This window comes from Trachemys scripta, chromosome 2 (assembly GCF_013100865.1).
Source record: "Trachemys scripta elegans isolate TJP31775 chromosome 2, CAS_Tse_1.0, whole genome shotgun sequence".
Taxonomy (NCBI): Eukaryota; Metazoa; Chordata; order Testudines; family Emydidae; genus Trachemys; species Trachemys scripta.
In genome coordinates, this window is record NC_048299.1 from 150552981 (window position 1) to 150575742 (window position 22762).

Below are 22762 nucleotides of genomic sequence, written 5' to 3' on the forward strand. Positions count from 1 at the left end.
AGGCTACCACCGCTGGTGCTAATGGAACTGAGATTTAGGGTACCCAGAAATTTCAGATTGGGAGAGGCTGGGTGGGAGTCTTGTGGTTAAAGCATGAGACTAGAATGCAAGAGATGTGGGTTTAATTTCTGGCTGTCACAGGCTCCCCTCTGTGACCTTTCAAGGTAGCTTGTGATGATAGGGGGCAGGGCTCAGCAGGCCTGGGGCTAACTTCTGGTTTATAGCTTATGTTCCCAAAAGCTCATGCTTCAGGGTTTTGGCCAGCAGCCTACAGGGGTCAGGAAGGGATATTTTTCCCCCAAGTCTATTCAGGGGTCGTGGTTGTCATTGATCTCCTTTCTCTGTAGTATCATGGATGGCCATGGCTGGAGATTGGACACTAGACAGGGTGGGCCAGGACACTGAGCTTTCTCTCTCAGGAGCTTGGCTGGTTGGTTCTTGCTCACCTGCTCAGAGTCTAACTGATTGCCATAGGTGAGGCCAGGAAGGAATTTTCCCCCAGCTCAGTTTGGGAGTGACCTTTGGGGTGGAGGGGGAGGGGGAGTGTTGCCTCCCTCTGCGGCGTATGGGTGCAGGTCACTTGCCAGGGTTCGTTGGGCATCTCTCACTTAACCATTTCCCTGCCATTGTTGGGGTCTTAGGCACTGGTGCACCTCAGTTCCCTCATATTCTCTGCCTGTGGGACATCATAGTCTAGTCTCCCAGGGGTCTCAGTTTGTTTGGTCTAATTTCAGTTGTCAGGTATAGTGTGCAGGAGCTGTGTGGCGTCGGTGGCCTGTGATATTTGGGAGGTCAGATGATATGATCTGGTGGTCTACGAGTGTACGACCTTCTTCAAGTCACTTAATCTGTGTCTCTTGTTTCATCATCTGTGGAATGGGGATAATCGTCCTTCCTTCTTCCCGCCCTGTGTCTTGACTCTTCAGATTATAAGGGACTGTCTATTACTGGTAGGAAGCGGGTAGCAGACTGAAATTTTGCTGAGGGCAGCAGTTTGCCTTGAGTGGCTTCTGGACTAGCCTGTGAGACCCCCCAGCCTGCATTTCTAATTATATAATTAAACACACTTTATAGTAATCATTCAGGAAACTAACATACTAGCTCTGGCAGGGGAAGAGTTCTCATCAGGCCGAACCTTACATGAAATTTGTTTATTTTTTGTCCTCCTTGATATTGCATACAGATGGCTTGGCTGTAAAGTGGACTGTTACAGACGAGACATCAACCCGATCACACTTCAGATTGGGCCTTCCAAATATGCATTGAATTAAGATGTAGGAAGGCAAATATTGGTTTGTTATATGTAGGAATTGATTATTAAAAGCATATTTGGGATTTAGTAGCTCCATAAACCTCAATAACTATATGTTTAATTGTCTTATCTACCATAAGTAAATGTTTGCCTACTAAATATTTTATAATTGGTAGCATGAAGCATAGAGCCAGGTTCACGCTAAATGCAACTCCATTCACTCCCTGCAGTTACACTGGAAATGAATTTGGTCTGTAGTTTTTTAACACCATTCTTTAACACCCGCACCTATAAAATTACCCATAAAAAGCAAGCAGGGCTTAAAATTGACTTGAGAGAAATTTGAGACCTCAAATGTTGTCCCACATTGTGGATCTTGGCTCCCACGGTCCAGCAGGAGATTTCCAAGGGAGAGGCCGTGACATTTTAAACAAAACATTGCCCTCTGATTCACTTAGAGTGAGTGCTCTTTCTCTGCGTGCTGCAGGGAGCCCATGCCGTGGAGTTGGGATTCACCAGGGCAATTTCTGCATTGCTGTGGGTGGGGGTGGATCTGAGCGTGGCTTGGTCTGGAAGAGAGGAGGAGCATGGTTGATGGATCTAGGATACGGTGAATCAACCAGCCAAATGTAATAAAGCAGCTGCATGAGGCACTATGGGCTCAGGGTATGTCTACATTGCAATGTGAGCCTGGGGTTGTTAGAACTCAAGTTATCAGATCCTGGCTTTGTTAAGCTTTGGCATGAGCATTTACATCATTTGTAACCCCTGGCTAGGAATTGTTGAAGCCTGGATCCCAACCTGGGGTTATGGTGTCATGCAGGCCTGAGTCCAACCAACCGTATCCCAGAATTCCTAGCACCCACCCAAAATGTGGCCACTAGCCCTTTGTTCATGATGCAGGGCGCGGGGGGGAGGGAGAAACTTGACTATCCACCAAACTTGACTGTCCAGAGGACAAAGAAAGTCCGCCTGTGGGATGCTTCTGGCAGACTCCTAGAGCATGTGTCTGTTGTGGTTGCATCTACATTGAAGACACGGGGCTTGAATCCTGGATCCCAGCTTGACTGAGGCTTGGCCCTTCCACTCCCATGGGGTCCTGGAACCCTGGGTCAGCGTGACTTGTGTGTAGATGGAAGGTGGTTAGGCATGAGCCTGAGTTCGAACCTTGGGCTTACATGCACTGCAATCAAACACCCACAGCTGCCTTGTGTCATCTGACTTGGGCTCATGGGGCTATAAAATTGCCATTGGGGTTGGGCTGGAGCCTGAACATCTGCCCTGCAATTTTATAGCCCCATAAGTCCAAGTCAGCTGACACGGGCCAGCCACAAGTGTTTGGTTGTGGTGTAATCACACTCTCTGAAGCTATGACAATGGGGGATATATAGGAACATAGTTAGAGAGACAGAGGCAGTTTCAGAGGCTGCCCTGGTGTTTTCAGTAGCAGCCTCAAAACTGGAAGAGGAGGGGATTCCTTCCATGTGACCACCATGAGAGTTGCATTGCACCATGGCCATTCCCAGGCTTGGCACAGGGCCTGGGAAAACAATTCAAATCCCTCGTATAGAACATGGTAGCACTGATGCCTAGGAGGTCCTATACATCTCACTTTCAAAGGTGTCAGAATGGATTGTTATAGCTGGGGGAGGGGGAATCTTTCTGATTCTCCAAATGTGGGACACCCCCTGTGGTCTGACACGTGGGTTAAGCAAGCAGGACTTGATTTTTATTTCAGAGGCCAACAGCTCCCCTTGTAGTCCCAAGGGGCTGCAAATGGTCAGTGCTTCTGAGAATCAGCCCCTTAAAGACTCCAGGGATAGGCACTATACAGAGGCCGGAGTGGGGATGGTAGATTCCATCTGATGCTGTAAGTTTTTTCACCCTCATCAGCTATTGCAGGGAGAGGGTGGCCATGGTGTTAAGATGTGAGTTGTGATTTTAGGTGTCCAACTTGTTGATGCCTTAAGGGAGGCCTCATTTTTCAGAAAGTCAGGGCTCAGCGCTGTCTGAGAGTCCAGCCTTGTTAAGGTGTTTCAAGTTGTCACCTGGAATTCCAGGCCTCCCAAGTCATTAGGCACCCATTGAAATTTGGGCCAAAATACACATTTAAAAAAATGACCCGATTCAATCAAAACTCAAAGTTCTCTCCAAAAGGAAGTTTAATCAGGATTTGACATATTAGAGAGGATGCAAGAGGCCCTGGATATAGACAACTGATTCATGGCATTTGCAATTGGAAGCCATGCTCTAATCAATTGAGCCGAGGGGACCTACTGACACCAGCCGCTCTGAAGTGGCTGTCATCAGGGGAAGCTAGCTTTTACCACAAGGAAGTTTGATTAAAATCGCTTTTGCCTGCCTTTCCTTTATGTACTGATGCAAATGGCAGAGGGGATGGTATGCAAAAAAAAAGGATTTTGTTCCACATTGCGAAACAGGACTATCTGCAGCGAGACACGGTGCCTGGCATACACTCATTACGGATATAATGTGCAAAGCGCAGAACTCTCTGAGCACAGCATCACTGTGATTTCATGTATCTATCTGAAATGACTACACTACGTGCTTCATGTTTTAAATTAAGCTTTTACAATACCTAAGGTGGGGAAGATTTGAAAATTTGACTTGATTTTTGGATTCCCGACCTGAGACACATTAAAAGGAGCTGATTTTCAGGGGGTGGGTGCTCATCAGTGTCAGAAAATCAGGCCCCTATAAGGTGTCTCTGCTTGGGGCCCCCAACTCGTTAGTCAGTTTGGGAATTCTTGGCTTGTGTATCTTAATGCAGAGATGGTTGCTATTGGACATTGAAGAACAGATCCTCAAATTGGTGTAGCTCCATTAACTTCAATGGAGTGATGCTTGATTTACACCAGCTCAGGATCTAACCCTAAATGTGTACCTTATTCAACTTAACCGTTGTGATTCTGGTTTATAAATACCTGAGGTGGGTCCTGCACAGGCCTGGATAGACTGAATTGACTTAGCTGTTTTCTCAGTTTATTTAAGTAAAGATTTTAGACCTTCCTTTGAGAGGATTTACCGTGAGGAACACACACTTAGCAGAACTGGTGTGTCAGGCTCATTTTAGATCAATTATTAGTGAATCTAGATTTACCATCTCTGCGGTTTGCTCACTGGTGTCTCAAGTCTTTCAATTCTTTCCTCCTCAGGCAAAATCTGGATGGACAATGTCCACTGTACTGGCAAAGAAGCGACGCTGGCAGCATGTACCACAAACGGCTGGGGCGTCACAGACTGCAAACACACCGAAGACGTGGGAGTCGTCTGCAGTGAAAAGAGGATCCCTGGCTTCAAGTTTGACAAGCCGTTTCTCAACCAAATAGAGGTAAATGCACTTATAACTTGAAGGAACTGATCCAATGCCCAGTGGAAGTCTTCCCACGGTGTTTGGATCAGGCGCTGTATCTGCCAAGGTGATGAAATTGTTGGTAGAGACGGGCTCAACCTGCAGCGTTGGGATCCATGCTCAAACTTTCCTAGTGCATGAGATGTTCAGAGCTGGCATTTCGATTGAAGCCCATGTCACGTGCTGGGTTTGAGGAAATGATCCTATCTGGTATTTAACAGCACTGCATGATGCTTTCGTGACTTGACCTATGGATGGATCTTTTCTTATCTACTTAGTCTTAATGTACATGTTACGATATAAAATGTTATGTGTTAGAGCTCCTCTGTGAAATGGGGATAATAGTTTCTACCACCCTTTGTCTTGTCTATTGAGACCGAAGGGCCTAGAAGCAGAGACTGTCAGCATCTAGCATGATGTGGCCCTGATCTCATTTGAGACATCTAGCTGCTTCTGTAATATAAATAATAGAGAACAATAACATATAGTACCTTTTCAGCCTGAAGAATTATAAGGCTCTTTACAAACTATACACTGTTTACTAGAATCACCTCTATCAGTACTAAATAACAGCTGATTCCACGGTGGAATATATTTAATGGCAAACAGCTCTGCATGAGTCCTACTTCCTGTCTTAAGAATTGTATACAATCCAGCTATAACAGCAAGCAAATATTCCAGGGTGTTTTCTTAGACAGATTTTGTTGTCAGCAATAAAATAAAGATACATGTTGATATTTTTAAACAAACATTTTCAGAATTTCTCTGTAGTATATGAGAAAGTTCAAACCCAGTTATTTTTCCTTTGTGGATCACCTTTTACAAGAGTAAAAAATTGTCTTTCGGATTTGATTCGCACTAATATTAAAGCATAACGTTTGATACAGTCCTTGTAATCAGATGAATTCCTTATTTGTTAAAAGCTATGAATTATTGGGTGCCATTTTCTATAGTTGTGATGTGGCTTCTCTTTGGGGTCTTATGGGCACATTTGGGTACAACAGAGTTGTCCAGGGACAAGAGCAGATTCCGAGAGTTGTGCATTTGAGTGGATTGACTTTATAAGGCAATATTTAAAGAACTGTTTATGTGCCGCTTGGTTAAAGGATGATGAGAGGGGCTGTGATAACTCTGTGGAGTGTCTGAAGGAGTTGAGGATTAGTGTTAGGAGTGCTGGGAGGAAATTTAACATGTGTAGGCAGGACATCCGGAAAAAATTCTTAACTGGGAGGTTAGGCTATTAGGCCGTGGAATAGTTTCCCATGGGAAATGATGGAAGCTCTGTCGCTTGAGTCATTTTAAAACTAGACTTGACAGACTCCTTGAGAATAAACTGCCAGGAAGAATCCTGTAGTGGAAAAAGGGTGAGCGAGGTGAGCAAATAATTCTGTCCATCTTGGATTTCTGAGTGTCTTCAGGTTGCAAACAACTAGTGCTGACTCCGTGCAAAGTTGCTCTCTTTACAGTGCTGTAGTGTTTTAATATGCAAATACAGGGATCACCCTTCGTCATCATTTGCCAGCAGATCCCATCTAATTACCACAGTTCTATCCTAGCCTAAGTATAAGGGGGAATCTGTGGTATCTGAGACACCACAGAGTGGTTTCTGTGGCTAAGTCCTGGCTTGCCTGGGGACACGTTTTACAATAGTGGATATAGGGGGGTTTTAATGCACTTTTAAAACAAGATTATTCAAAGGACTGTTGGCTGTAGAATAACTAGCAATAACCTTTTAACATTTGGTTCCTACAGAGTGCTCCATTGGAGGATGGTAAATTATAATGCAGATGGTGAAGAAATATAGCACTCCCTGTTTAAGGATGCGTAGGGCATGGCCTAGTGGGGGCACCACATGCACTAGTTCTGTAGTAATCTCAGATCCTCCCAATATGTGTGTGGTGTCGATGGGGGGGGGGGATCTCGGCCATTAGAAGGAAGAGGGTGCCATTTGCATTATGGAATCCGTCACCTGAGAAGCTGGTCACGGAGCTGCAAATGTAGTGGCTGTTGTGGCATGAGGATGAGTCTGTGAAGGAGGGGGAAAGCTCTCCAGGATGAAGGGGATGGTGGAAGACTCTCACCTGTGCACTCTTCAAACTGTCTGATGTTCCGAGTCACTGTCTGAGTGAATTTATGGTCCATGACTCTTATTGCCAGGCTCATGGGTTCAGGCTCCACATTGGATGGCGCTATGTAGCTGCCCCTGTTTGAGCAGACTATGGGGTTTGAATCCATGACCTTCACTGCCAAAGCAGGGGACTCTACTGCTTGAGCTTAAGGACTTAGCCTCCTAAGATGGTTACTGTGGCAGACTCATAAACCTTTTGTGTGGACCAGCCACGAGAGGAGGACATAGGCCCACACTCTCCTAGCATGAGTGGCTTAAGCATTGGCATTCACACCTGAGTGGAAAGAAAACCCCATGCCAGAAGCCCTAGAAACCCTCCGCTTTGCCGCAGAATGACAGAGGGGAAATACATTGGTGGCATTGTGAAAAAGGAGAAAAATACTACTTTTTTTGTTTTTTGAGTGCTAGTTCAGTGGTTAGAGCAGAGGACCAAGAGTTCTGGCTCAGCCACTAACGAGCTGTGGCCTTGGGTAAAGCCATTTAGCATCTGTGTATCTCAGTTTCCCCACCCGACACTATTGACCTACCTCACGGGGCTGCTTCAACTGGGTAACACGTAAAGAGCTTTGAGACGGTCTTGTGAAAGGCGTCGCAGATGCGCGAGGAATTGCTACAGTGGCTTTCTCCCATTTCCCATCACCATCCCCTTAGCAGCTTCCCATAAATAAGTAAGAAGGGAAATGAGGCCTTTCGTATCCTAACAGGGATCTCTCAGTGACCAGCTCAATGGCACCATTGTTTATAGGGGAGTATATACGAAATCCTGGAATATTAGAGATAGCTTTGGCAGATGCTTGCTTCCCCATAGCAACCCGGGAATTATCAGCACAGAGGCTGGAGGAAAACATGCATCAGTCTAGACAGAGGTCATCTCGCTCGGGGATGCTTCCGATATTAATCATAAAATCTAGAGCTCTAGCTAATGGAAAAGCAGAGAGTTGTTTGACTAATGAGTTAAACACGTTGGGTTAACTTAGGGCTGGTTTGTTCCGACTTGCTGCTGCTTTTGAGGCTTTGATTCATTTTATACGTTCCAAGCAAAGTTTAAGCAGTTTAAATGATGCAAATGTGAGTCACGAACAAGATCCCGCAGGAGTAGGAAAAGGTGTGAAATAAGTCAAATTCTCTACAGCCTGGCTGATCTCTGAGGCTCTCAGACCATCCGTGCTAAAGGACAGTAGCAGCCCTCCTAGGAATAGCAGAGGAGCGTTGGTGACTTAAGCATATTGTGTTTGCAAAGAAAGTGGAACTTCTCTTTTAGGGGCCTGATCCTACCACATACTGAGTATCCTCAATCTGTCTAGGTTTTTATAAGACCCCATTCTGATGTCAGTAAACATTATTACCACCATTACCAGTTGAGGCAGAGGGAGAGTAAATCACTTGGGCCAAAGATCACACAGGAAATCTGTGGACTGAAAGAATTGAACCCGCATCTCCTTAATCTCGGGCCAATGCGGTTAGCACAAAATCATTCTTCCTCTTGCGTCAATGGAAAGTTGCCATGTCTACCTTAGAAAAGACTGCAGAATCAGCTCCTTAGTCCAGCTCTATTGCCATGACGCATCCAGCCCTTTCTTTCTATTAGAGGCTTGAACACGGTGGGATAATTTGGATGACCCTTGTAACTAGCTGCATTTATTTATGACCTAATAATCATAGAATATCAGGGTTGGAGGAGACCTCAGGAGGTCATCTAGTCCAACCTCCTGCTCAAAGCAGGATCAATCCCCAACTAAATCATCCCAGCCAGGGCTTCGTCAAGCTGGGCCTTAAACCTCTAACCTCCACCACCTCCCTAGGTAATCCATTCCAGTGCTTCACCATCCTCCTAGTGAAATTAGTGTTTCCTAATATCCAACCTAGACCTCTCCCACTGCAACTTGAGACCATTGCTCCTTGTTCTGTCATCTGCCGCCACTGAGAACAGCCAAGCTCCATCCTCTTTGTAACCACCCTTCAGGAAGCTGAAGGCTGCTATCAAATCCCCCCTGCTTCTCTTCTGCAGACTAAACCAGCCCAGTTCCCTCAGCCTCTCCTCGTAAGTCATGTGACCCAGCCCCCTAATCATTTTCATTGCCCTCTGCTGGACTCTCTCCAATTTGTCCACATCCTTTCTGTAGTGGTGGGAAGGAGGGGGTCCAAAGCTGGATGCAATACTCCAGATGTGGCCTCACCAGTGCCGAATAGAGGGGAATAATCACCTCCCTTGATCTGCTGGCAATGCTCCTACTAATGCAGCCCAATATGCCATTAGCCCTCTTGGCAACAAGAGCACACTTCTGACTCGTATCCAGCTTCTCATCCACTGTAATCCCCGGGTCCTTTTCTGCAGCCAGTTGGTCCTCAGCCTGTAGCAGTGCATGGGATTCTTCCATCCTAAGTGCAGGATTCTGCACTTGTCCTTGTTTAATCTCATCAGATTTCTTTTGGCCTAATCCTCCAATTTGTCTAGGTCACTCTGGACCCTATCCCTACCCTCCAGTGTATCTACCTCTCCGACCAGTTTAGTGTCATCCGCGAACTTGCTGAGGTTGCAATCCATCCCATCATCCAAATCATTAGATCTCAAGGCACTTCACAAAGGAGGTAAATTGGGGCAAACTGAGGTACAGGGAGGTGAAGTGTCACCAAACATCAGTTGCAGAGCCTGCAACAGAACGCAGATCTCCTGAGTCACAATCTATTGTCTTATCCACTAGGCTGCACAGCCTCCCTGCAAAAGTGGTCTGGCTTTCACCTGGAGCTCCAAGTGGAGCTCGGCACCTCTGAAAATCAGGCCTCTCTTATTTAGGTGCCTAAATATGAATTTAGAGTCCTAAGTGTAGGCACCTACGCTTGAAAAATTTGGCCTCTAATTTATAGCATGAAAGAGGTCAGAAAGGGAGATAAAAGCCTGAGTTTTGGCTGGTGCATGCGACTATCTCAGGGGTAGGCAACCTATGGCTGCGTGCCAAAGGCGGCATGTGAGTTGATTTTCAGTGGCACTGACACTGCCTGGGTCCTGGCCATCGGTCCGGGGGGCTCTGCATTTTAATTTAATTTTAAATGAAGCTTCTTAAACATTTTAAAAACCTTATTTACTTTACATACGACAATAGTTTAGTTATATATTATAGACTTCTAGAAAGAGACCTTCTAAAAACATTAAAATGTATTACTAGCACACGAAACCTTAAATTAGAGTTAATAAATGAAGACTCGGCACACCACTTCTGAAAGGTTGCTGACCCCTGGACTATCTCATGAAACCTTTCAAAGGCAGGACAGAAGAAGGGTTTAGTTCTCGAAATCCCTCTCCTTCCCCTGCTAGCAGTGATGCAATTGATTGTTGGTGCACCAGTTGGTGTAGCTTAGTTGAAGTTATTGGAGTGATACCGCTTTCCACCCACTGAGAATTTGGCCCAATATTGCTGTGTTCCTACCCCCTGCACATTACTTTGCCTGAACTGTTGGGGTCTCCTAAGTAGGATAAAAACATACTATTGCTCCTACTGTGCACAGCCAAACCCATTTTATCACATCCCTCTGAGAGGTCAGGGCATGCTGGAAGATCATCTCTTCTGCTGTTTTATTACAGCAGGACCACAGACCAAGGCTAAGGGTGATTGGCTATGAATTTTAAAAATTCCATTCCAAAGGTATTTTTCAGTAACAGCTAGCTGCTAAATATCTAACCTTCTTTCCTCCCCCCCTCTTCTCCCTCTCCCCTCCCCCCCACCGAGGCTAATCTTCGCTTTATCTTGTTAGCAGCTGGTATGACATAGTTTCAAACCAAAGGTGAGGAGATCAGAGGGTCATAAGATCCGAAACAGGGAGGTCAAGATGCCTGTGCGGATGAATGTTGAAAGTCTTTGCTTTTCCATCGCATGTCTGAGAATCTTGCATATCTTGCTCAGATTCACCAAAGGAAACTGTTTGTTTGGTACACTCCTACTTTTTCACTTCTAGTCCATCTGATGCAGTCTTCTCCCACTCATCCACTTTTTCCAGTTGGAAGATTTCTGATAGCCTGAAATTCTTTATTAAGTAGGCGCATCATGGCCTGGTCTAAGTGAGAAAATTCCACTAGTTTAACTTAAATCACTTTTTAAACCAATGCAAACCTCCCATGTGGACACCCTTACTTTAGTTTAATTTAAACCAATTCCTAATCAATTTAAGATGAACTGAAATAAAATAAGCAAAAAGAAGGGGCTTTAAAACTACAGCTTTAACAAATCCAGTGCATCTTTCTCTCATAGAAAGGCCTAATTCTTAACAACTGTGGCATTTCCTAAATGAATGGGTAGGAGGATTGCGTGGCTATGTACAATGGAACCTGCTTATGTGGGTGAGTTCAGTTACACCACTTCCCTGTCAGGATTTATTGTAGAAGTCTCAGATTTCTTAGGTTGATTTTCATGCTTTATATAGTGATATTCCAGTCCACTTCAGAGTGAAGTTTCTCTCTGGTATAAGTGGGTTCTGAGTGCTAATCCTATGAATTATCAGATGCTGCCGCCGCTGCTAAATATTTTAATCTAAGGCTACACCACAGTAAAACACCTGTGGCTGGCCCATATCATCTGACTCGGGCTTACAGGTTTGGGCTGCAGAGCTATAAAGTTGCAGCGTAGACGTAAAGGCTCAGGCTGGAGCCTGGGCTCTGGGACCCTCCCACCTCGAGGAGTCTCACAGCCCAGGCTCCGGCCTGAGCCCTGACGTCTGCGCTGCAGTTTTATAGCCCTGCAGCCCAATCCCCATGAGCCCAAGTCAGCTGACGTGGGCCACCCGCAGGTGTTTTTATTGCATGTGTAGGCCTGTCCTGAGGGATTATCAATTCCTGAGTTCTATTACCAGACCTGCCACGGATGCCTGATGTGACCGTTGGATAAGACTTTTAACCTCTCTGTGCTTTAGATTTTCCCATCTGTAATATGGAGATCATATGCCACAGCCCCCATGTGAGATAGGTAAGGAAGATTACTTGTTTGGAAAGTGCCTGGAGATCCTCTTGGGATAAACACTTTAGAACTGTAAAGTATTATTAAGGTTTAGTACAGAAGGCTAGTTCATTAGCTGGTGTAAATCCGTGTAGCTCCATTTCAGTGGAACTCAGTCGGTGGAGCTGTTGAGGATTTGACCAGGTTCCTAAAATCAAACAGGCAAAATCTTTACACTCTTCAGAAGCAACATTATATCCCTCTAGCAAATGTTATTTTTACTGGGAAATGTCCCTCGGGTTCCTAATCTGGAAACACTGCAAGTAGTGTAGAGGATGAAATTTTCCAGAGATGACTGTAAAAGGTTGGTCTGTGTATATGATCAGAAAGACTTTTTCCATTACAGCTCTTTTCATAGTCTGAGGATTGTCTCTTCTCGTCCCTGCTCCTTCTGACCCCATCCTGACATGAAAGAATATACCTGCTCATCGCTTCTTTGAAGCAATAATTCTTCTAGCAGCTGAACAAAAGGAGCCTTCCCCAGAGCTTTTCAGTCACATGCACCAGTGTCCTTAAGTCCCCTTCTTTCAGCAATGTGGGGGTTCTTGTATTATGGAAAAGCTGATGGTTACAGACAGAACCTTGAGGCACAGCTGTTTAAACTGTTACCACTGGTTCATGCTGCGTGACAAAGTGGTATTATAATAGCCCTTTGCCCTCTTCATCTGATGGTCTCAAAGTGCTTTATTAATATGGCTCAATTCATCCTCACAACCCCCCAGGGAGGCTATTATCCCTCTCTTACAAATGGGGAAACAGAGGCACGGGAAGGTGAAATCTTTCCTAAGGCCACCTAGGAGTCTGTGTTAGAAGTGGGAATGGAACTCAGAAGTACTGATTCACAGACCCCTGTCTGAACCACTAGATCCCACTCCTTCCATCATGGGCAATTGCACTTTTTAACTCTTACTGCACTGATATTAGTTCTTTGTGAGCGGCACTGAGGAATAGAGGAATTGATTTGAAAGTATCTTGTCCCCTTATTGGTCCTTTGGGTCAGATGCCAGCCAGGTTACCTGAGCTTCTTAACCCTTTAAAGGGAAAAGGATTTTGGAGTCTCTGGCCAGGAGGGATTTTATAGTACTGTACACAGGACAGCTGTTACACCCTTCCCTTTATAGTTATGACAGAAGGAGATTCCACCACCTCCCTAGGTAACCCATTCCAGTGCTTCACCACCCTCCTAGTGAAAAAGTTTTTCCTAATATCCAACCTAAGCCTCCCACACTGCAACTTGAGACCATTACTCCTTGTTCTGTCATCTGCTATCACTGAGAACAGTCTAGATCCATCCTCTTTGGAACCCCCCTTCAGGTAGTTGAAAGCAGCTATCAATGGGGTATGTGATCTGGTCCTGTGGGGAAGACTCATTGTCATGCAACAGATGGATTGAGAGAGAGACAGGCTGAAATGTCACAACCAAGAGTTAGTGATGGATGAACTGCAATAAAATGGTGAGAAACCAGGCTAGAAAGAACAGATTTATCTTAGGGCAAATTTTCAACCATTCAAAAAAACCTCTTCATTCCTGCCAGATATTTTCTGTGGTCCTTGCATGTTTTACCCTTGAGATTTGTTCAAAGGATCATTTCTTGGGGATGATCCTAAAAATGCACATACCAGAGCAGCCCCATTAATGTGCGGCTGGCTTGTGAGAATTAGCCTGCTGCCCCTTCTCCTTGGCTGTGCAAATACTCAGCTTTCCGAAGTTAGGAAAGGAGTGTTTGCTCAGCTCTATTGGGAAGTTTAAATTACAGTGAGTTAATATTACAGAGGGAAATTTTTCTCTCCTGGGGGAAAAAAAACTGTGCATAGTCTAAATACCCAGACAGCATCTCATTTGTGTTACAAGAGCAGGGATCTGTGGCTTGGGTTTGTTTGCTCATACCTCTTTGCCTCTGTGAACCTTAAAAGGGAAAGGCAGGTAAAGCTTCACTGCTGAGAGTTGTCATCTCTCTCCACACAATCACTCTTACCTGTGTGTAGTAGTAAGCAGCATGCCACTAAGGGGTTAAAAAACAACAGTTTTGGAGTGGAAACATGGCAGGTGTGTGGCTAACCAAATTCTAGTAGGGTTTCTGAGTGTGACAGACAGAGTAGTGTGAAATGCTTGTAAATGCTGAGCTTAGTGAATGAAAAGACAGGCAAACTGAATTGGTAAATCAATTTACTGCAATCTTTACATGTGTACTTACCTGGATAGGGCTAGACGTACATCCACGTTCTAGAATACACATGGCCAAATTCATCCCTGCTGTAACTCCATTGTCTTCAGGGCAGGGCTGGTGCAAGGAAGTTTCTCGCCCTAGGTGAAACTTCCACCTTGCGCCCCCCCCCCCCCCCCAACCCCTGCGGCAGCCCCCCCTCACCCTCCGAGGCGCGCCCCCCTCCCCACGGCAGCTCCCTCCCCAGGGAGCCATGTGGCTGCTCCACCTCCTCCCCAAGCACGCCGCCCCCGCTCTAATTCTCCTCCCCGCCCAGGCTTGCGGCGCCAAACAGCTGATTGGTGCTGCAAGCCTCGGAGGCGGGAGAAGTGGAGTGGCGACCACGCGCTCATGGGGGGGGGCGTAGGAACACTGTGTTTATATAAAAAAAAAAAAAATTGGGGGCACCACTTTTTGGCTCCCCCAAATCTTGGCGCCCTAGGCAACTGCCTAGTTTGCCTAAATGGTAGCACCAGCCCTGCTTCAGGGAGGTGGATTTAACCCATTACATTGTATCCAGGCTTTAGAAATTATTTTGGGTTCCATTTTTTAAACTCCGGATAAAGCTTGAAGCTGTGTGCTCTCTGATCCACATTAGTGGCTTGATTTATAGCTTGGGTCTAACCATGATTGTGGAGCATGTAACCGAGGCTATTTGTAGTGGCATGGCTTCTAGACAGACAATGAGATTGAGATTTAAGGCCCTGCTAGCGTTAAACAAGGTGAATGTGAGGGGGGGGGGGAGTAAATCCGGTTGTTCTTGGGAGGTCAGTGCAGGTCTCTGAATACACCTGTGCACTGAGCATTGGATTTCCTTGGGATCATATAAGAAAGGAACAATAAGTGCTATAAATACGTACGCTGAGTGGCAATAATAGCTACTCTGGAAAATGTAAGGCCTGGCCATTTTAGCTCCTTTCACCCAAGGATCTCCAAGCACTTTATAACCATTTAATTCAGCTTTTCAATGCCCCTTTTGTCCTAGATGCCCATTTTGCAGATGGTGTAACGAAGCAAGAAAGGCTAAGGACTGGATTTTTCAGTGAATCGCTCAAAAATCACAGTAATGGAAGGGAAGCATTTGGAAAAGAGCCCAACAGTCCTGACTCCCCACCTCTAGACACACTGTCTTGCCCATTCCTCTGCTAATTTATTATGGAAAAATGATACTGACCAAGGGTAGAACAAGAATGATCTAAGCCAAACAATCGCTACACCCTGGGATTGATTTTTCAGTTACACTAAGGCCCCATGACACTGTTCTGGCAGTGCAAAGGTGCCTTCCAAGCAGGTGGAAATGTAGTCTATACTTGTCTTAAGGCCCCTTTCCATGCCAGAGTGGGGTAAAATGAACCTTTGTGTAAACGAGACTCGAGTCCCAAATGTTTTTTCAAAGGCTTCACCAGACATTGGCAGCTGTCGAATTCATTCTGATGTTTGTGTTCTCCACAAAAACACAAGTGAAGGATAAGCTTTTGAGGGCCTGCTTTTCAAATAGCTTGTCTCGCCACCTTGTGTTGTCTAAATTATAGTGTAAATATACTTAGCAATTTTATGGGCTACAGTAACAGGATCCTACTATAACATTTTTAAAAGTAGACACCTGGTGGGGTTTTTTTAAGTATCTCAAAAACATCCTTTTAAAAATATTTGTTAACTCTGCCCCTTCACTTAATGTAGGATTCACTACTAAATATATGTAATAGCTGCAGCTTTTGGATATCTACAAATAAAACTGCTACCTGGGTCTAAATTCCAGCACTAGCTAGACTGTGGGTGGAACTGTCTGTAGGCCTGGTTGAGCGTTCGGCATAATGCCATGCCTTGAGCTGAGGGGGTGTTTTCTGAGCATCAGAATGTCAGATCAAAGCCCGGAGAATGTATCCACTTGTTTCCTATGGCCCTATCTAGATGGTAACAGTAACCAGTTCAAAGGACCTGGTCAAAAGTCCTAGTGTTGATAGGAGCTAACCATGTACCAATTAGCTGCACTTGTCCAGATTTCCCCCCCTCCCCCATTGAGGAGGAACACAGTTAAGTCCTGTCTACATTACAGCTTTTAACCATGTTGTACTGGGCTCTGTTGACTAGGTGGTGTTTGTAGTATATAATCTGCTTCAGACATAACTATTCGGGACTCGGGATGGGATGTTGAAGATTTCAGGGGAACTTATCCTCTTATGATTTTCTGCAAATTTTAAATCTTCCTTATCTAGTTCCTTTTGTATAAATGAATGAGGTTTTCCTGCTGGCATGGCAGGCTTTATCTAGTTGGTGGGATTCTAGGCTACAAAATATGGCCAAGGGCCTATTCTAATTTCCAGCACTGCAGAGTGATGTTCCATACAGATGGTGTGCACTTCTGTCCAAAGCTTTCTCATGCATCCATCTCTGCAGTATCTCGGGAACCACAAACAATAATTAATATCATTGTGATCCGATTCTCTGGCCACTCATAGGCTGCCTTGTCTTCTAAAAGGTCACTTCAGAGGGTGGTTCATTAATCCTCTGAGCCAATGAATGGAGTCGTCTGGTTGATCAAGAATAGAAGTGAGTGCCAGAACTGAATTGGACAGGTAGGCTGGTCTATCCCATCTATTAGGGCCGGATCCAAAGCCTATACAATGAATGAAAAGATTCCCATTGATTAAATGGGCTCTAGATCAGACCCTTAATGAACACCCCTCGAAAGAATGACTTAATCATTGGTTACCTACAGAGAGGTACCCTAGCAGTACCAGTTTAGGGTAAGTGAAGACCCGAGTGGCTATTTTATACGCAGAAAGGAAATGTTTATCACTCTTGCCTATCTAGATTACGGCTAGAAGTTCACAATAAAATAAAAAGCTTGTCTCTCTCATCAACAGAAGCTGGTCCAATAAAAGATATGACCTCCCGCACCTCAGCTCTCTAATATCCAGGGACTGACACTGCTACAACACCAATGCATACAAATAAAATATACTCCTCTGAAAAGTTACACTGAACTTAAGGAATGGCTAACCGAGGGGATACTGAGCTTTTTAAAGTACCTCTTGGTCACTGGTTAGAATCCAGCGCACGTCATTGCCGTCTAACGGTCTTCAACGATCCATGTGGCATGAGGTTGGTGGCTGAGTCCACCTTACGAAAAGCACCACCCCATGTTTTCCACTCAGCCTCAGCAAAGAGGCCAAAGGTGGAATGGGTTACAGGGAACATCCTCTTCTCTCGCCCCTTGAGGGTTGTCCTTTCATGGTGAGAGGCGGCTGCGAGCTCCTCAAGGCAGGCAACTCTCCTGTGTTTCTGGGGAGCACCTAGCACACTCTGGGCACCAGTGCAAATAAACTATCAGTAACGTGTGGGTGAAGGGAGATACGTGAAGGAAACCGGTATTGCTTTTACTCCTGGGTGTCCTTGTTCTGAGCAAAATGGAGGATTTCAGTCTGCCGGGCCAGATCAAACCATTATTATTATTAATTCATATTACACTGGTCTACAATTTTTGAGAAGTCGTCTGCTTCAGAGATAAAATGTGCTATTTATTATGTATTTTGATGTGCTGAATTCAAATATGACAATTAAAACAATTGGCTACTGTTTCTAAGATATTTAAGTTTTTACATTTTATGTCTATGTATATTGTGTAGATAGTAGAGTTTTAATCATAAATTGTAAACCTAGGTCTTTTCGTGTGTTTATGGTTGCTTTACATGATAATATTTCACCTGTCCTGTTTATGTAACACTTTAAAAATCAGCAAAAGGGTTATATAAATAAAATTTATTATGAAACAAAAGGCAAAAAACTATTACGTACATAGTTTAGTCCTATTCAGTGTCTACTCAGCACTTCTTGGCTTGTCTCTTGTATTCATTAAATGGAGCATCTCTTGTCACTGTCCAGCAATAGTCTGCAAGCATTGATGGGCTCCATTTGCCCTGATAGCGTTTCTCCATTGTTGCAATGTCCTGGTGAAATCGCTCGCCGTGCTCGTCGCTCACTGCTCCGCAGTTCGGTGGAAAAAAAATCTAGATGAGAGTGCAAAAAATGTATCTTTAGTGACACGTTGAAACCAAGCCTTTTGTATGCCTTGAGGAGGTTTTCCACCAACAACCTGTAGTTGTCTGCCTTGTTGTTTCCGAGAAAATTTCTTGCCACTAACTAGAAGGCTTTCCATGCCGTCTTTTCCTTGCCACACAGTGTATGGTCAAATGCATCATCTCGAAGAAGTTCACGAATCTGAGGACCAACAAAGACACCTTCCTTTATCGTAGCTTCACTTAACCTTGGAAATTTTCCACAGAAGTACTTGAAAGCTGCTTGTGTTTTGTCAATGGCCTTGACAAAGTTCTTCATCAGACCCAGCTTGATGTGTAAGGGTGATAACAAAATCTTCCTTGATTCAACAAGTGGTGGATGCTGAACACTTTTCCTCCCAGGCTCCAATGACTGTCAGAGTGGCCAATCTTTCTTGATGTAGTGGGAATCTCTTGCACGACTATCCCATTCGCAGAGAAAACAGCAGTACTTTGTGTATCCAGTCTGCAGACCAAACAAGAGAGCAACAACCTTCAAATCGCCACAAAGCTGCCACTGATGTTGGTCATAGTTTATGCACCTCAAAAGTTGTTTCATGTTGTCATAGGTTTCCTTCATATGGACTGCATGACCATATGGACTGCATGACCAACTGGAATTGATGGCAAAACATTGCCATTATGCAGTAAAACAGCTTTAAGACTTGTCTTCGATGAATCAATGAACAGTCTCCACTCATCTGGATCATGAACGATGTTGAGGGCTGCCATCACACCATCGATGTTGTTGCAGGTTACAAGATCACCTTCCAAGAAGAAGAATGGGATAAGATCCTTTTGACGGTCATGGAAACCCTAACATCACCTGCCAGGAGATTCCACTGCTGTAATCTGGAGTCCAACAGCTCTGCCTTACTCTTGGGTAGTTCCAAATCCCTGACAAGGTCATTCAGTTCACCTTGTGTTATGAGGTGTGGTTCGGAGGAGGATGGGAGAAAATGTGGGTCCTGTGACATTGGTGGTTCAGGACCAGAAGTTTCATCCTCTTCCTCTTCTGACTCAAGTGAGAATGATTCTGATGCATCAGGAACCGGCAGTCCTTCTCCATGGGGTACTGGGCATATAGCTGATGGAATGTTTGGATAATGCACAATCCACTTTTTCTTCTTTAACACACCTTTCCCAACTGGAGGCACCATGCAGAAGTAACCATTGCTGGTATGATGTTAGCTCTCTCCAAATCATTGGCACTGCAAAAGGCATAGATTTCCTTTTCCTGTTCAACCACTGGTGAAGATTTGTTGCACAAGTGTTGCAGCATATGTGTAGGGCCTTGTCCTGATCTCCAATTTTGCAGCCAAAATAAAGGTGATAGGCTTTCTTAACCATAGTGATTGTACTGCGCTTTTGTGATGCAAAAGTCACTTCACCATAGCAGAAGTTATCTGCACTGTTCACACAAGTACGAGGCATCTCTGCTCACTTTGGCTAAACAGAAATGTGTCCCTTTGCAAAATCAAACACTGAAAAATAAGAGAGCACCACACTGTATGATTTCTAGAGCTGATATAGGGCAATTTGTTCAGCAGAGTGATGTATTCATCATCCATGACTTCTAGGAATAACATGATGCAATTCGTATCATGTATGACGCAATACCAGCTTCAGATTGCATCATTCATTGTTTTGCCTAAAAAGCAAGTACTGTCCAAACCCAGTCATAGATTTATTCATAGATCCAGTCAAAGATGTATTTTAGTCATTTCTGGTTTATATTGAGATCCCTTCCCTTTAGAACTCACTTATCTTCCTCCATTCCCAAGTCAAGGGTCGTATATACTGACCCAATAGCATATCTTGAAAACTAGAGCCAATCAACAATTTTAAGCATCATTTTCGTTCTCAGTGACCCAGAATTAGTAAAGTTTGACTACATTTATTTCAGAAGCATTTTGGCTGTAGAGCAGTGTAATTGGAAATCCACCACATCCCTAGATGAGCAGTTCCAATTGTTAATTTCCCTAACTTAAAAATTTGCACCTGAATATGAGGTCAGAAGAAAACAATCTCTGGCAAAAATGAAACAAATGTAGCCACCTCAATCCCATAATCTGAAAGAGAAGCTGGCAAAGAAATAGAGAAAGTAGGTGCAGTGCTTCCAAACATTAAAAAATTTGATGACTGTCTAATGTATTGGGATGCATTAAGGATATAATACATCATACCGATACAGATCTGAGTGTGCTGCCAGAAATACATGCACCACATAAAGTTGCATTAGCGGTAAGAGAGCAAGTAAAAACTGAACTTGGCTGGATGGTAATATCAGGTGTTACTGAACAAATACAGAAACCAACTGACTGAGCTAGTTGCATGGTCCCCACAATAAAATCAAACAGAAGATTTATAAACAAATAGAGAATATCCAAAAGATGAAAACAAGGACCTAAAACGAGACTTCTGCTCCACTAAAGGTCCTATCAAGACTTCAAAATAAAAGAGTATTTTCAGTTTGGGATGCATGGGTTTAGGCAGACTGATTTGATACAAAAAGTGCAAAACTCTGCACTTTCAATTCCCTGAGTTGGCAGATATTTGTTGAAACAACTTCCCTTTGGGATTGTCTCAGAACATGAGACAGACTGAGTTATCACATCCCTGATCCTTGTGGTTCTAGAGTGGGCAGAAGTAAATGTTGAATTGCTGATTTGGGGCAAAAATAATTAAACAATGAGAGCCTTTGTAATGTTCTTCAATGTGCCAATTAAAAAAGGGAAGAAGGAGGATCTGGGGACCTACAGGCCAGTCAGCCTCACCTCAGTCCCTGGAAAAATCATGGAGCAAGTCCTCAAGGAATCAATTCTGATGCATTTAGAGGAGAGGAAAGTGATCAGGAACAGTCAGGATGGATTCACCAAGGGCAAGTCATGCCTGACTAACCTAATTGCCTTCTATGACGAGATAACTGGCTCTGTGGATGAGGGGAAAGCAGTGGATGTGTTATTCCTTAACTTTAGCAAAGCTTTTGATACGGTCTCCCACAGTATTCTTGCCGGCAAGTTAAAGAAGTATGGGCTGGACGAATGGACTATAAGGTGGATAGAAAGCTGGCTAGATCATCAGGCTCAAAGGGGAGTGATCAATGGCTTCATGTCTAGTTGGCAGCTGTATCAAGCGGAGTGCCCCAAGGGTCGGTCCTGGGGCCGGTTTTGTTCAATATCTTCATTAATGATCTGGAGGATAGTGTGGACTGCACCCTCAGCAAGTTTGCATATGACACTAAACTGGGAGGAGTGGTAGATATACAGAGGGACCTAAACAAATTAGAGGATTGGGCCAAAAGAAATCTGATGAGGTTCAACAAGGACAAGTGCAGAGTCCTACACTTAGGATGGAAGAATCCCATGCACTGCTACAGTGACCGAGTGACCAGTGACTAGGCAGCAGTTCTGTAGAAAAGGACCTAGGGGTTACAGTGGACGAGAAGCTGGATAGGAGTCAACAGTGTGCTCTTGTTGCCAAGAAGGCTAATGGCATTTTGGGCAGTATAAGTAGGGGCATTGCCAGCAGATCGAGGGATGTGATCATTCCCCTCTATTCAACATTGATACGCCCTCAACTGGAGTACTGTGTCCAGTTTTGGGCCCCATACTACAAGAAGGATGTGGAAAAATTGGAAAGAGTCCAGCGGATGGCAACAAAAATTATTAGGGGGCTGGAGCACATGACTTATGAGGAGAGGCTGAGGGAACTGGGATTGTTTAGTCTGCAGAAGAGAAGAATGAGGGGGGATTTGATAGCTGCTTTCAACTACCTGAATGGGGGTTCCAAAGAGGATGGATCTAGACTGTTCTCAGTGGTAGCAGATGACAGAACAAGAAGTAATGGTCTCAAGTTGCAGTGTAGGAGGGTTAGGTTAGATATTCGGAAAAACTTTTGCACTAGGAGGGTGGAGAAGCACTGGAATGGGTTATCTAGAGAGGTGGTGGAATCTCCTTCCTTAGAGGTTTTTAAGGTCAGGCTTGATGAAGCCCTGGCTGGGATGATTTAGTTGGGGATTGGTCCTGCTTTGAGCAGGGGGTTGGACTAGATGACCTCCTGAGGTCCCTTCCAACCGTGATATTCTATGATTCTATGAACTTTAAATCAAACCGAAGCAAATGACAATTTGAATAGAATGTAGTTAGTTATAAACTTGGTGACAAAGTTTGACAGGACCTAAGAAAAGTAGAGCTAATTGTACAAATAGAAAGACCCCCAAGTGAGGAAACTTTACAGAGTCATAGCCAAGAAAATTAGTCATAGTCAAATCCTCCACTTAGAATGTTGCTTGAACACAAGTGCAGAATGGTACAGAAATGATTGACAATAAAATAAAGCTTAATTTTTTGTCAATTAAATGAGAAATATAAAATGACCTAACCTTACAACTGTGAGAAAAAACTAGGTACCTCCAAGAATAAATATTTATTGAGACGATAGAGATGTAATTGTTGTATATGACAGGATTGTTGTACACTATAGACACATCCACATGCACATCCACCTATGTACTGAAAAATGTAAGACTAGAGTCCAAGAAGTCCCATTCTGGCCAGATATGTCATAGGGTATAGTGAAAGTGTGGAATCTACAGTAAATAAATACAGGAAATGCTATGCAAAAAAACCCAAAACCCTGAAACCACATGAGATTCCACATCTCTTTTGTTTCAGTGCTGGTGCAAATGTACTTGAATTTAATAATAAATATATATATATATATATATATATATATATATATATATATATATATATGCACA

The 22762-nt window shown here is 44.1% G+C and overlaps 1 protein-coding gene across 2 annotated transcripts in view; it reads left to right on the top strand.

Moving 5' to 3' along the window:
• Positions 1-22762, top strand: part of LOXL2 (lysyl oxidase like 2) — a 102086-nt gene that overhangs the window by 10782 nt on the left and 68542 nt on the right. For both annotated transcript variants that reach the window (XM_034761842.1, XM_034761843.1), the window contains one exon: positions 4429-4604. In XM_034761842.1, the coding sequence (XP_034617733.1) occupies positions 4429-4604 (176 nt within the window). The remainder of the gene's footprint in view (positions 1-4428; positions 4605-22762) is intronic.